This window comes from Excalfactoria chinensis, chromosome 12, assembly GCF_039878825.1.
Source record: "Excalfactoria chinensis isolate bCotChi1 chromosome 12, bCotChi1.hap2, whole genome shotgun sequence".
NCBI lineage: Eukaryota > Metazoa > Chordata > Aves > Galliformes > Phasianidae > Excalfactoria > Excalfactoria chinensis.
In genome coordinates, this window is record NC_092836.1 from 6,937,348 (window position 1) to 6,952,257 (window position 14,910).

Genomic DNA, 14,910 nt, shown 5'->3' on the forward strand with positions numbered 1-14,910 from the left:
TTCTTCTATCTGCACCATGAGCCCTTTCTGAAAATTACCCAGTGGTAAGAACACTAAGACTGGGGCCAGATGATCATTTGGATATATGTGGGGAAGCATATTCATAGCACTGGAGATGTTTATTAACACACCTGGTCTGATGTTGACATGCTGTGATTTTTCTAGGTACTGCTTTCCATTTGGCCGTCCAGAAGGTGCACTAAAAGCCACTCTGTCGCTGCTGGAAAGGGTAAGGATAAAAATGACAAAGAATAGTTAAAATTACCTGCATTCATAAATCTTTCCATCCAGGAGAGCTTAAGGAACTGTTGTTTTGCAGTGGGCGTCCAATTCTGGTAGTTAATGTTGAAATACTAGGTGGGGCTGTTGGTTTCTTCTGCTTCAGCTTGGAGGCCAGGCGCAGCTTTGCCCTTACCACCAGTGCAGGTGATAACTGTGCCAGCATAAGGACTGGCTGTCTCTGTGATGAGCATCCATGCTGCAGAACCTTACAAGCAATGTCTTGTTGTTAACCCATGCAGCTGAGCCCAGACATGAGCCCAAGTCATCAGAAGGGCAAACTTTGTCCAGCCCTGGGGAAGCTGGGATAAATCGTAATGTCTTGCCCTAAGAAATGGGAAGCACAGATTTTGGAGCATGCCATAGGATATGGATAGAGACAGGGAACACTGGGGAAAGGGTAGGTCCCACATCTCAGTCTGGACAAGGTGACCCTGTCGTGGGTTCTTCCTGTTGTGTGCTTACCCCGAGAGCTGCGCAGCACTGGGGCAGAAACGGATGTGTTTGTTGGGCTTGAAGAAAAAAACAGTTCTGTGTGCCTGATGCCACAACAAATCAGATTTTCTTGTGTCAAGGTTCTGATGAAAGACATAGTTACTCCAGTCCCTCAAGAGGAGGTAAAAACAGTCATCCGTAAATGCTTGGAGCAAGCAGCTCTAGTCAATTATACTCGACTATCAGAGTATGCCAAAATTGAAGGTAAGGCTCTTTCTTTGTGAAATTACATTTTTGTTATATTTCTAGGTGGCAACTGTGGCTGGGAGCTATTTGAAAGAAACTCATTTGCTATTTATTCACTTGTCAATAAAACTGATGTGATTATGAATCATTTTTGTGATGTTTGCTTTTGAAGCAGTGAAAGCTATGTAAAACATTTTTTTTTCCTGGAAAAAAGAAAAAAAAAAAGATGGGAAACAGTTAAAAGAAACTGTAGCTTTTTTTTCTTCTTCTTCTGTTTTAAATATCATTAGTGCATTTGGCCAGTGGTTTACTATTCAGACTCGCATCGTGGTTTTAAAGAACAAATTGAGAAATACTTGGGTTGTCATCTTTGCAGCTGAAGGTACAGTGCAGCTAATTGTTTGTGACAGTGGAGTTCAGGAAGCAAATGAAAAATAAGAAGCTGAAAAGCTGTTTAATCTGTGCTTAATCATTTGTAGCCGATTTAAAATGTCTTTTTCTGGGAGTGTTTTGTTGTCTTTGCACTGTGCATAGCAGTCATTGATCAGTTGGTCCTGTACTTGCATCAGATTTCTTTCTTGTCACACTAAATCCGGCATAGCTGATATTATTGACCTTTTAAGTTATGGGAGAATAATAACCAGTGACCAGAGACACATGTAGCCATCAAAAAGACATTTTAAAGCTTGCTGGAGGATACGTGTCAGCTGAAGCTCTCTGATCCAGTAGTTCTTTACATGTTGATCAGTTTATGTTGCTACCTTTGTGGGCTGCTGTTCCCAACTTGAAACTCCTACCCAACTGTATCCGAGTTTGCGATTGTTTAAACCCGTATGTTCCAGATGAATGGTATGTTCTGCATTAGACTTTGGGTTTCTGTCATGTGTGATGTGAAGCTTTCCTACAGCTGAGATTATCACTGTATGCCTCTAGGACAATATTGAGAGGAGAAAAAACAAAAACGACTCCCTCTGATCTTTTCTTCGTTCTTGTTTACGTGAAAAATTGGGTTGTTGTATGACAAATTGTCCAGGTTCTGTACATGACATGTCCTCTCTTTTTCCATTTATTTTTTTTTTTTCTGTCTAACGATGCAAATTGTGTACCAGTGGTAATGAATTCATTGTTATGCATCCAGTGAGAAACACTTAAGAATTGGGCACTAAAAGGATGTTTATCAACTCTTGACTTGGTAATGAGTGACTAAAATAGAGAAGGAAAGAAGGTTCCATAAGCGCTGCATTATCAGGCAATTTATCAAAGTACTCAACTTCACAGGATATTTTAATTGGTGTATTCTGTAAAATGCAATGTTTAAATATGCTTGACAAGGCTGGAGAAGGACCGAGAATCAAAAACAGCTTTTCTGTTGATGGATGCTTCTACCCAGTGCTGGCTCCCTTAGGTTCTCTGTGTAAATATCACTAACCCATTGGTAAGATTTGCTCTCTTCTTTCAGATAAATCTATGCAAAAACAAACTTTATGATCTGTAAGTAAAAATGCATTCATTTCCAAAGTAGAACAGTTAGTGTGTACTTTTCCTTTTGTGCCTCAATTCTTCTTGGTTGTGTTAATTACCTGCCCTCTTTTTTGCACTGTGACTTTTAGGTCTGGGAATACTTTGAAGCAACGCTTTTTTTTTCCAGCAACCTTTTCAGGGAAATAGTTCATTCCACACTACCTGCTCTCTTCTGCTTTTCTCCTCCTTTATCCGTGATTGGCCACAGCCACTTTTTTATCCCGTTTCTATAAAAGTGGTTGTAACACCAATTTCAAAGCATGCTGGGCTTGTTAGTTCAAACAACCCAACATCCGCCAGCTGCATGCGTCAGGTTTTCTCTCATGAGCATAGTCCACTTTGTGTTCCAATAGTTGCTTAGAAGAGCAAAGAACAAATTTGCCTCGGCGAGGTGCATCTCTGCATGCCATGCGTGGTTTTGAAATCTTGCTTTTGAATGCTGACGTTTGAGTAACCACCTGTTGAAAGAGTTTTGTCAGAGATGCAAAACAGAATCAGTGGCAGCTTTGCTCGAGGCTATGTTTATGAAGAAATACCTGTGAAAGCCTTAGATACTGAAGGCTGAAATCCTTAGTATCTCGGAGCCTTAAACCAGTGAAAATCTATTTCCCTCTATTCATGACGTTTTGATCATGTTCTTGCAAACGATTCTGAACGAACCTCTAGAGTCATGGTCACAACCTCTCTTGTGACTCATGGGCATGCTGAATGGTTAATCCAGTCGATCTCCAATTTTAACCCTTTTTTATTTTCCTTTTTTTTTTTTTTTTCCTTTTCCCCCTTTTATCCTGTATGTATCCCAAAATACTCTACGGCTGTTTTCCTTTTAACCTGATATGAAGTTTTCCTCTGACCTATAACCTTATAACCTCTTTACCTCTGACCTAAGCCTCTTGCATGCCCAAATCCTCTTTTATAGGGAAAAAGAGAGAAATGTATGAGCATCCTGTCTTCTGCTTGGCCTCTCAAGTGATGGATTTAACCATTCGTGAGTACCTACCACCCTCCTCTCCATGCTGTCCTCACTCTCTCTGTTCTCATTACCTCGAGAAAGTCCAGATCCAAACAAACTCACTCTCCTTGCTTCAAGTCTTTTAGCATTGGCTTGTCTGTTGCTTCTGTCTGTGAAACCCAGTGTGAGAAGTCCAGTCACTTTTTATCAGCCTGAAACAGGTTAGACAATTTAGCCATTTGTTTGTGATAAACTCAGACTGTTTGTAAGTTTTTTCAGTTACTCTTTATGTCCGTGACCTGAATGCATTTTTACTTTGCTTCCATGTAACCCCAATTTGTAAAGTGCTTGTCACTGGTACACAATCAAAGGGCAGCAGCTATACCGGGGAGAAACAAGCTAGCAGTCAGGTAAAGGACGTGGGGAAAAGCCGTCCCTTCTCCCGCGTACACGATCTGTAATGAAGCCTGCGTATAAGATCATGTGAGGCTGTCCTTCCTCCGTGCATCAGCTCTTACATGTCTCCTGGCTGTTCTCTCAAGCGGAAGCGCTGTACTTGCTCTCCTCCTGGATTTTTGGGTTGCTCCTCTCCACTGAGCTCTGGAGGGGACACAGGAGCCTGGGTGCCGCTCAGAGAGCCCCTGTACATCCGCAGAGTTCATGCTTTCCTATTTCCTATTGGTACAGCTTTATCTTTCACCTCTGTGAAAGGAGATTCTTTTGGTAACACCATGCTGCTGGGAGGGGGGGTGAGACGGGGCGACTTATCTTATTTTCAAATGTCATATATCACGCATTACTGGGGGGCTGTGCGATCCACTTGCTCATTAATCCTGCCTATCTGTTCTTGTTTCTCTCTTTTCTCTCCTTGTTGCTTTCTCTCTTTCATATAGAGAATCAAAAGGATGCAGGTGAACAATTGTATATGCATTATAAATTGCTAGGACTGTTAAGTTATATTTATTTTGTTTTCCATAGCTCCTTAAGATATGTACTCCTTCAGGCTGAAAATGGAGATGCATTAATACTTAAGGAGTTAATTTGTGCTGTCTACATAACCTCTTTTGTCTCCATCCTTAGAATAGAGTGTAGGTTAGAAGTACCTTGTAGCAATAGAGTGTCTTCTTAAGAGACAGTTTTAATGGACAACCTAGCCTCTGTAAAAGGGAAGTATCTTGTTTTCCTAAAGAACTGCAACTCATTTTTGGTGCAAAAATGTTGGTGAGCTGGCCATTAACTTAACACACCCAACAGGCACATTTCTGATGAAATTAACGTTCATTTTTGGTTTTCATAACTTCTGTTTTATGCCCTATTGGGAGAATCGATTTGGTTTTTGGTTTTGGTTTTGTTTTGTTTTGTTTTGTTTTGTTTCAATTTTATTGTTAATGTGTAACAAATGATCCGGTCAGACAGAAGTCATGTTTGTCTCTTGTTTATAACCTGTGGTGACATGTGGTGAGGCAAAGGTTCAGCACAAACCAAAGTGCCTGAAGTGCCTGTCTCTTCAGAAGGGATTTGGAGGTCTGTAGCCCCCTGTTCTTGTTTCTGTTGTACGCCACAGTCCTGCTTTGAAAGTCCTTGAAACCTGAACTGTTCATCCCTTTTTGTGAGTAGATTGTTGTGTTATGTGGAAGGGGGGGGGGAGGAAAAAAAGAATTGGTTTGACTTCAGCTGTTATCAAAGGGAAATTGCTTTTAAAAGGCCGCACAAGGGGCTGGGTTTGTTCTACCCCAGCTTCCCCAGGCCCCTGCAGCTCAAATTTGACTCTGGATCTAGAGCATGGCAATAGAACCAATTTGGGAAATGAAGATTAATTCTTCTCTGCAACTATGAGAGGTACAGGTACACAAGTTGCAAATACAACCATTGCAAGCACAGCTATTTCCAATGGCCACAGTGGGCTGTTGTGTGTAAGGCACAGTTCTTGCACTGGGCATCCCTCTTGCTGGCTAAGGCTTGTCATGTGCATCAGGTTTAGGAATTGAGAAGGACATGTCTAGGCCCAGTTTGGTTTAAAATGCAGCTGCTTCCTGGAGCTCAGGGTGAGTGAAGGGACACAGAAGGTTGTGGCTGCCCTGTTTTGTACCCACAACTCTCCCAGTGTCTTAAATGAAAAATTCTGGGGCATTGTCAGCAGGATTCAACTTGAAATCAGTTCCTCAGATTAACTGGAGTCAAAAGTGAGTAGGTTTTGGTCTGATTTTTTACTTGCTTTGCCAGAAGCAAGAATGAGATATAAGGTAATGAACACAACTCAAACACACAAATATCACCTTTCATTCTTTTTTCACCTGAAATAAAATGTAGTTTCTTGCCTCACCTAGAAGTATAGATTTAAAATAGAGCACTAGACAGAACATTATTCTGAAATAATTAAAGATTAATGGGTTGATTTAACTACTAATCAGACAAAACTAACAACCTTGTAATAAGTGCTTGGTCCGCATATTCATGTCAGTTGGGAATCCATTTTTCTTTTAGAAAAAAAATGACTTCTCCATCCCTTAAGCACAGGAACTGAGGAATGCACTGCACTGCACTGGAGTTCATTGGCAGTGAGGGATCCCGTTTCTGTGAATGCCACTTTGCCCTGCTGGAGCTGGGTGCAGGCAGCCTTAGAGCTGGTGCCAGCCACAGTGGCAGTTGTCAGCTTGACCATTTGTTGTATTTAGTGTAAGACATGGGTTTTTAGGTTTTGACTGCTTCTCTCTTAGCGGTTTGGTTTTGGCCTCTGTACCCTTGGGGATGAAAAACAAAGGAGTTGTGTGACCAGGATGGTTGTTGCTTTTGTGCATGGAGCCAGAACTGCCATCTGGGCAGCTCTACAGGCAGAGAAAGAGACTTGGGAGTGGATAGACCTGTGATATCCATTGCTTTGTCCTCGGGGGAAGTCAGCTTCTCTAGGATCAACTGGGGGCCAAAATTGCAATTTTTTGCTTGTCTCCCAACATCCTCAGTCCAAGGATGCACTTCCCCAACTGTGTCAGCAGCAACTGGCACCGACTGCAGTGTCTCATGCGTCATGCATGCCCAGCAGGCACAGGAAGGTCCTGGGCTGAGGAACTGCATGCAGAAGGGGCCAGTATTTGACTTCACAACACAGCAGGTTGCTGCCAAGCAGTGGTATCTGTCACAACACTCTCACTGGCCCTTGTCACAGCCCCTGTGCTCTCTTCACGTCACTCGTGTTTCCTATTTCTGGATCTCAGCCTGGGGAGCTCCCTGCACATACCCGCAATATTTAGCAAGTGTGCTGGTGCTGTAGGGGCTGAGCTGCCTGTTTGTTAAGGTAACCTGGGATAAGAGGAGGTGCCATAGGATTTATCAGCCCATCCACCACTCAGCAGTCACCCCAGCAACTGTGATAAAGCACAGAGCTCAAGAAGAAAACCAAACGAAGTTCCCCAAATAAATATGGATGCACAGTGTAGGAAGATGTTGATCTTTGAGGCAGGAATGGAGACTGAAGTTGTTGATAGATCATACATTTTACTATTCATGTAGCCCAGACATAACTGCAACCTGTATTTGTCTGCTTACTGAACTACTGCTTTGTTTGGTTTGTTGAAGTGGCATTCAGCTGGGTTTGGCAGGGAGCTGTTAGGCAAATTGCTAGCTTTTCTCTTGCCCTTTATAAAACACTGTTAGGAGCAGCAGCAGAGTTGTTACTAGAGCTTCAGGGGTCGCAGTGATCTGCTCTGCAGCATTCTTTCTTCAAGGCTCTTACCAACCACAGAGCAACTTGCTGCCTGAGGCATGAGATAGAATTCAGATGTGCAAGAACTCCTCACTAGGCTGAATAATCACCAGAAAGTTAGGGGGTTGATTCTCATTTCAGTATGTTGAATTTTGAGAGCTGAGTCTCCTTCTAAGTTGAAAAACCTTTTTGATGAGTTTTTCTTAATTGTGCATCTTGGTTTGAGAGAAAAAGTTATCATCATTGAAGTCCTTTCCAGGCACACATAAGTCGTTTTATGAGGATAACAAAGGCTGTTTTGCCTTCTCCTTGGGCTGTGTCCATTATTCTTTATCGTTATCTTGAGAACAGCAACTCTATCATTGCCATGATTGGCTCACAAATGGATGCACACAATACTTACACACCAAAGCCTTTGGCAGGGCTCATGATTTTAATTATTACAAGGAAATCACAGAGTTGGTAGCTGTGCTTGTGAGAAATGCGGAAAGTCAACACTGGTCCTTGCTTACTGAGGTTTAATTCTCAGCGGTGTGGTTGTGTTAGCCCTTCCATCTCACACAGACTGTGATACTGAGTGAGAAATACGTAGTTGGAATATATTCTGCTCTGCATACAGTGAATTTTATGCAACACACCTTCCCAAAGTAGCACTGATTTTACAATACACCTGTTACTCTCACTGCAATCTGAAGCACAACATACAACCCCAAAACTCCTACTTGCCAAGTAATTCTGTTTTCTGCAAGTCTTTTATTTGCAAGTATCAGACAGAGGTGTAAAATGCAGTCTCATGCATGAGTTTATCCAGAAGAGTGCTTTAGAGGACCCCTTGGCCAGGCTGTTTGGGAGGAATAAGCTTGTCCTGCCTTTAATCTTAGTGACTGATGCATTCAGATCTCACCAGCAGCTCTTGCTGCTTCCTCCTCATCCTTCTCTGCTCTTGACTATTCCCTGTTGCAGAAAACACTTGAACAAGTCAGGCCAATTTGACACTGCGGGTGCTGGATGTCAGTGAGGGCTGAAATGTGTTCACCATTGGGGCCCATGGTAGCACCTCTCTTTTTCAGCATGTGTGTTTTGGTGGTTGGTGGCACAGAGGTGGGCTCATGTTTAGGGACAATTTCAAGTTGTGGTGCACAGAGGTGCAATGGGGTGTGGAGTTCCTGGAGGCCAGCAGTAAAATCTCCTTCCTGAGCATTACGTGGTTTGCTCAGCAGCCATCAGTGAGTAATCAAATTGATTTCTTGCTTATCTTTTAAATTAGGCTGGAAGTCATTAGGCCAGTGCCCAAAGAACAGTTGTTTTTGTCACTTGAGGCTGAGAGGTATTATTTCTGGGGACAAAGCCACTCTGGGTAAACACTGGGCATAGACCAGGGTGACTCCAGCAATAAGAAAATAGATTTGCTTTTATTGCTATAAAACAACAATAACAACAAAAACCCCAAACCAGAAGCTCAAATCTAAGAGTCTGAATTAAATAATTACATCTCTAAAAAGACTAAAAGCGTGTGTGTGTGCACGTGTGCACTGTATGTGTGTTCATGTACGTGTGTACCTCTGTGTATGGAGAGAAGGAACAAACCTAACTTGTACTCTTTAAGTAATGGTTGACTCAAATATTCCTTATTATGCTCCTATAAGTGTTGTAATTCTGTGAGATTTCAAAGCAATCAGAAATCTACTTTGCACAAGCCAACCCTTTTTTTTTTTTCTCCCGCTGGAAAATGCAATCAAAATGGCAAGGACTTTTGGCAATAGAATGTCCAGATAAATATGCCAGATCCTTTGCAAATGGAATTATTAAAAATAGTCACTGTGCTGCTAAAAACTGTTATTAAATGTAATAGAAACTATTGTGTTAATATATTCACGGTACATAATTTACTCTCTGAGTGCATGTAAAAGGAAAGGCTATTTTCTTTGAATTTTTCCTATGCTGATATTGTAAACTATATGACAGATGGGTCAAGTCCTGATTGCAGTATTCTAACATTTGGAATAGCAAGTAACATATTTGATAGAGCTGGCAAGTTTTTATATATGATTCAACCCAGAATATAAAAGCCACTAGAATTCCAAGTTGAAAATAATTAAATGAGCTGGAAACGATCAGGAACCACACATTTTTAAGTGACAGATTTTTTTACATGTTTAAATTGCACAAGAATATTTTATAGCTCCCTTTAACCAACAGTGACGTTTAATTCTAAAATGTGTAATTGATATTTACAAAGCAATTAATTCCTGCGGCTCATTATTCTATTGCTAAATGTACCTAAGTATGGGGGCACTGCCTTAAAGTGGTCGTTTTTGGTCACCTTCTATGAATCGCAGAGTTTTAGCTCCGTTTCCCAAATTGAGGTTCCCCACGTGGCCACATGAAGTGCAGTCCCACACTTGTGTTGGATGCTTGGCTTTCTGATTGCACAGTGCCGTAGGATGTTAGAATCTGCTGACTCCTAGAATTCTTGTTGTCAGACGGTGTCGTTCCCGTGTTAATACCTTAAGCACCAAGAAGCAAAGCCCCGCAGCTTTTTCCATGTCTATTTGATCATTTCTGCTTATGTTCCTTTCGAAGTTTCCATCCTTTTGTCACTGTTATGATGTCATTGTCTCTTTACTTTTGGCGTCCCTCCGTCACGCACCAGCAGCCCGTCCATCCAAGCCTAAGCCACCGGCTGGGCCACCGGCATCTCCTCAAACGCAGACTAACATGATTAATCATATGCTCAAAGGCATGGCCAAACAGACGCCAAGTACTGTAATAGTCTTCCTTCCATTTATTCAGTGGTTTTCTAGCCTGGCAGTTGCTTGTTTAGCCTTAGCAAGCTAGTTGTCATGTGCAGCTTTATAAGCCACCTAGTGCGATGTGGTAGGTTTGTAGAGATTTAGAGGTAGCATTTATTTCAAAATGTCCACATTTTTTTGTCTAGCAATGTCTGACATATGCAACATTTTCAAATATCAACGTCAGCACAAAATAACATTGTTGTTGCATAACATTTTGCATGAAAACTATAAATATGTATGAGCTTTACATGATGTTGGATGAAATGTTTGATAAGTATATCGTATATGTTTCATGTAACTGTCAGTGCTCCAGCTATCTTAGCGGAATATTCTGATGTATAGTAACTTAACCAGGGAAATATTTAAAATAAGAGGAAAAAAAATTAAGATTGACATCTGCTGGCTGCCAAAGTTGTATAAGCATCAATATTTTCTTTAAAGACAGCATCTCTGAGCAGTTGTTCTTATTAACACTTTTGTCTTTTAGTTGTATTTGAGAGCAGATCAGTGTTGCAAATGAGAATGGGTCTGATGCTGCTCTGATCGATGGAAAAGCTTCCCCCTGGTTTTAAAGGTGTAGAAGCAACCAGAGGGACATTTCTTTGGGTTCTCTTTGCTTAAAAGAAAGAGTTTTCTTCTTGCAACTAGTGAGGTGTTGGATTGCATAGGAAGAAGGACAATGAGTTAACCACTAGTTCTCCAATTTCAGTGTTTGCCCACTGGAGTATTTTAAGGACAGTCTGGGAGTGTTTCTTTTGTTGTGTTTCCAGAGATAAAAGAGATGAAAGGGAAACCCCAAGGCCCCTATCCTTGGTATCCATCAGCAAAAGTGTAGCATTAATTTGCCTTGATGGATCTCTCAGCTGTACCAAGCACCTGCAATGCCAGATCTCAGCTGGCCTGGTTGCTCAGCTCCTCTGACAGCAGTACCATGTGCCCCTCTTGCAGCCCCCTTCTGAGAAATATTCCTCTCCTTTTCATGGGAGATTTGTTGCCCATAAGAATAATTCCAGTGAAAAGTAGGAGCAGGAGAGATGCTAAGGTAGAGATTTGTGTCCTCAAAACTCACCAGGCCTTCAGCAGGCTGGGTTTTGTGCCCTGGGGCTCATCAGAGCAAAGTGGGACACCTGTGTGTGTACAAGTTGCTGCTCTGTCCGTAAAGAAAAGCTAAGCAGCAGTATATGCAAACAGCTGATGCATGCAGGAATCTGGAGCAAAATGCTCAACTGCCTTGCACTTGGGCATAACCCAAGCTGCTGCCTTAGTGTTGGACATCCCAAGATGAATACCTTGCTGGTGGAGGGCCTGTAATTCACACACCTCTAGCATTTGGCTTTGTTGTGCTCACGGAGAGACCAAAATGTACATAGGTGGATAAGTATGGGCTGGCTGATGTCGCTTCTGAAGCATCATCCTGCTCCTTGCCATAGTTAGTACAGCAGAGCTGGGTTTGCAGCCTGTCATTAGCAGGAGGAACACCTCTGCAGGGACCCACGGCAGCACAGGCATGTCTGCAGGGAGCAATGCTCCTGCTCTTCTCCTTGGAGCTGGGAGTGCTGGTGAACCACCATGTCAGATCACAGAAGCCCCATTGGTTGCATTCAACCAGTCCTGTGGAAGCTGTTGTTTGATGAACGGGTCACAGTTTTATTTTTCCTGTTGGTCTTGTTGAAATACTCTAAGTTGAAAACCTTAAACGTTCCAGGCTGTTAGCACCTCAGATTTGTAATGCGTTAATACCAGTTACCTGGGAGAATGTGATTTGATTATTTTAACAAATGTTTTTAGAAAATACTGCAAAAGAACTCAATAGAGCTAAAGCAACAGGCTCCAGGATTTAAACTCCTTGGTTTGTTTGCAGGGTTTTTGCTGTAAAGTTGCATCTCTTTTCCCATATAAATCTTACGTATGAGCGCCAGGTGGGCGTTACCACTTTCCACTCCCTCCAGCATGCGTAACTCCTCGACCTTTGTGGAGTTAAATCCTGGAGCAAGCCAGACCTGCAGCTTTTGCTTTCAGTAGCAGGTGGCATTTAAATTGCTCGAGTTTGACGATTTGTTAAAAGTACAGAGAGATTTGTTTCAATTGATCTTAAAAGTGTGTTAAATCGTACAGACACGATCTGCAGTGCATCATCTACTCTGTAGGATACATGTTGTTCATATATTAGTGGCCAGATGCTGTCTTTAAGGGAATGCAATGTTCTTATTTGAGCTAATAAAGTGCCACTGCCTCACCATAAAGCAAAACAGCTCTGACTATATTGTGAAATTTGGAGCTGGAGCACTGTATTTTCATAGTAGAATAACGAATGTGGCTTTCTGGTTTGCACAGTACTAATTATACAAGCATTTAACATATGCATGAAAAGATCTTTAAAGCTGTAGTATATTATGGGATTTTTTAAACCTCTAAAATTACTTGCTTTACATTGAGCTTTTCACTCTGCCTGCCTTTTAACTCAACTTCTTGTACTACAGAAAATGTAGGCCGGTTAGTCACACCAGCTAAAAAGTTAGAAGACACAATACGTCTGGCAGAATTGGTAATTGAAGTCCTCCAACAAAACGAAGAGCACCACGCAGAGGTGAGCAGCGGTGCCCTGTGTCCTGCAGGTCTTGAGCAGGGTCCGGTCGGTTGCTGGTGGCTTTGCGCGCTTATGGGATGTCTCCTGAACAGGTGCCGGGTTATCTTTTTTAGAAGGCAGTAATGGGGATGAAGTGTGATGAAGGCACATGGGACAGGTTGGGAAGACTGCTTTTCCATAGGGCAGGGAGGGCCAAAAGGGGAATTGATTAAATCCTGCTGTCCGGTACATCAGTCCGCAGCACCAGCAAGAGCCACATATGTCCACCACCAGCACCATACCAGAGCAAGCCCATCCTCTTAACTCTTCAAAGTGCTTTAATGGAAAGATTCATGTTTTAAAAACACTGCAACCATGTCAGGGGCAAATAGATGTTAGAGGATCCCGAGGCTCAACCCTGGAAGCCCTGAGCCCCGAGGCAGCCAGCAGCGCTGCCAGGACAGTGCCAGCTGGCAGGGACTGCCCCAGGCAGCAACGTTGCCCACCCATGTAAGTATCTGCAGGATCGAGCCCCGTGTTGGCTGTAAATCTGGGGCTCTTGGCTAAGTGTTGGAAAGTTGATCATTCTGAAAATCAGAGCGAACAGTTGTTGTATATGACTGTAGGTATTGTAACACTCATTCACTCTTTTTCTCTCTTCCTTCCCATTTTTTGTATATACTAACTATATTTTGCGTTAAGAGCATTTGGTAAATAATTTCACAATCACCTAAAAATCATTCCGGGGTATATTAACATTTGCAATATAACTTAACTTATTGATAATACACAACAATCCACGACACTCAACTAATGCCTGCTTGCATATTTAAATTTCCTCCCTGTTTTTCTACTGTTCATTCAATCTTGGATGATCCTGGCAGGGGAAAGAGGTATGTGACTAAACCGAATGACACGAGTCACTCCTGTCATATTTCGTGCATGCCCTCTCAGTGCCATGTTTCCTACTGGGATTTTACCTGGTTTGCCCTCGCTTCCGTAACTTTGACCAAGGAATGTAACAGCAACTCCCAGTCGGCTGCTTGTGGAGCTGGTAGCCTTACACAGAGGGTCAGTGTGGCGTAGCAGTCCAGTCCATGCATGTAGCAATGGGTATATTTTACGAGCGCTGCAGTTACATCCCAACACAACCCTACCCGCCTGGAATCTCTCCTCAGCCTGTTGTTACCTCTGTTGTTTTGCATTCACCTGATCTATAGTACACTGTGGTGGAGGTGGACTGAGTTCTACACAAGTGACTAGAATGGTAGTGTTCTTCCTCTGGTTTTGTCTGTATGTGCCTTGTACTGGATATACAGTATTTATATGTAGAGAGAGAATATACATGGTGAAGAGTGAAATGAACTTCACTTTTGCAAAGCAGGGGGTTGCCTGAGAGCTCTGCACTTACACACATGCTGCAGGAGCTTGCCTGAGGATGATGAGTGCTTTATTCCACTCATCACCAGCTTAGGCTGTGTGTGCAACCAGCCTGGAAAGAGCTGATTTTAAAGCACCAGTTGTTTGGAAAATAGTGGACTTTTGCAGCAGGCAACAAGAGGGCCCGTGGTGTTCAGCCAGCTGCGCTGCTCTGATCTTCACATGGAGGAAGATTCAAAACTGTTCTTCAGCATCTTCTGTGTCACAAGGCTTTGATTAGAGACAGAAGGTTAACGCCAACACGGATAGGAGGCATCCTGGCCCCTTGTTCTGAATGGTGACCTGAAAGACTGACATTTATCTCTGTCCAGAAGCCCAACACTCTGTCGGTATGTTATTGAATCCCTGTCCCGAGGGTTTCTGTGGCATTTCAGTGGTGTTCAGGCAGTGGGCCAGCTCTCTGCACACTTGGAATTGCACCCAAAGGAACAGAGAGACGAGAGGCTGGCTGATTTATCACACCATCTTTATTATGCATTACAGCCCCATTATTCTGTTCCTGTGCAGTGAGAAGTGCTGAGGTATTGCATGTTTTTTTCAAATTATTCCAGATGAGAGGGTTGTGGTTTTTTTTGTCCCCATCTTGTCCTTCTGTCTGGAGGTGAGAAGGTTCAACCTGCAAGGTGAGATTTCTTGGTCTGCTTTGGATGTTCAGCAGAATTCAGTGGCATCATGAATCAATGGCATTGCTGAAGGAATGCCTTCTTTTCTGAAAATCATGATTTTTTTTTTCCCATTAAAATACACCCCTTTTTTGTTTTTTTTTTTCCCAAACATGGACATCCAGGCAGACATGCTAGTGAGAACCCAGAAAGCAAAACTCAGAGCATGGAATATGTTCAAAAGCCATTAGTCCAAAAGTGTCACGTCTTATCTATGGGGTTAGGCCTACCCATCAGAAAGAAGCACAGACAAAAATGTAAAAGAAACAGCGGTGCCTTGGTCCCAGGTGAGAGCTGGAGGTCTCTACCATTGC

At 42.6% G+C, this 14,910-nt stretch overlaps 1 protein-coding gene across 5 annotated transcripts in view; it reads left to right on the forward strand.

Annotated features, from left to right (window-relative positions):
- Nucleotides 1–14,910, forward strand: part of CADPS (calcium dependent secretion activator) — a 171,036-nt gene that overhangs the window by 112,035 nt on the left and 44,091 nt on the right. For 2 of the 5 annotated variants that reach the window (XM_072347840.1, XM_072347843.1), the window contains exons 15-19: nt 166–229; nt 855–978; nt 3,401–3,469; nt 4,327–4,344; nt 12,409–12,515. In XM_072347840.1, the coding sequence (XP_072203941.1) occupies nt 166–229; nt 855–978; nt 3,401–3,469; nt 4,327–4,344; nt 12,409–12,515 (382 nt within the window). The remainder of the gene's footprint in view (nt 1–165; nt 230–854; nt 979–3,400; nt 3,470–4,326; nt 4,345–12,408; nt 12,516–14,910) is intronic. The other 3 variants (XM_072347841.1, XM_072347844.1, XM_072347842.1) reach the window with 2 other exon arrangements.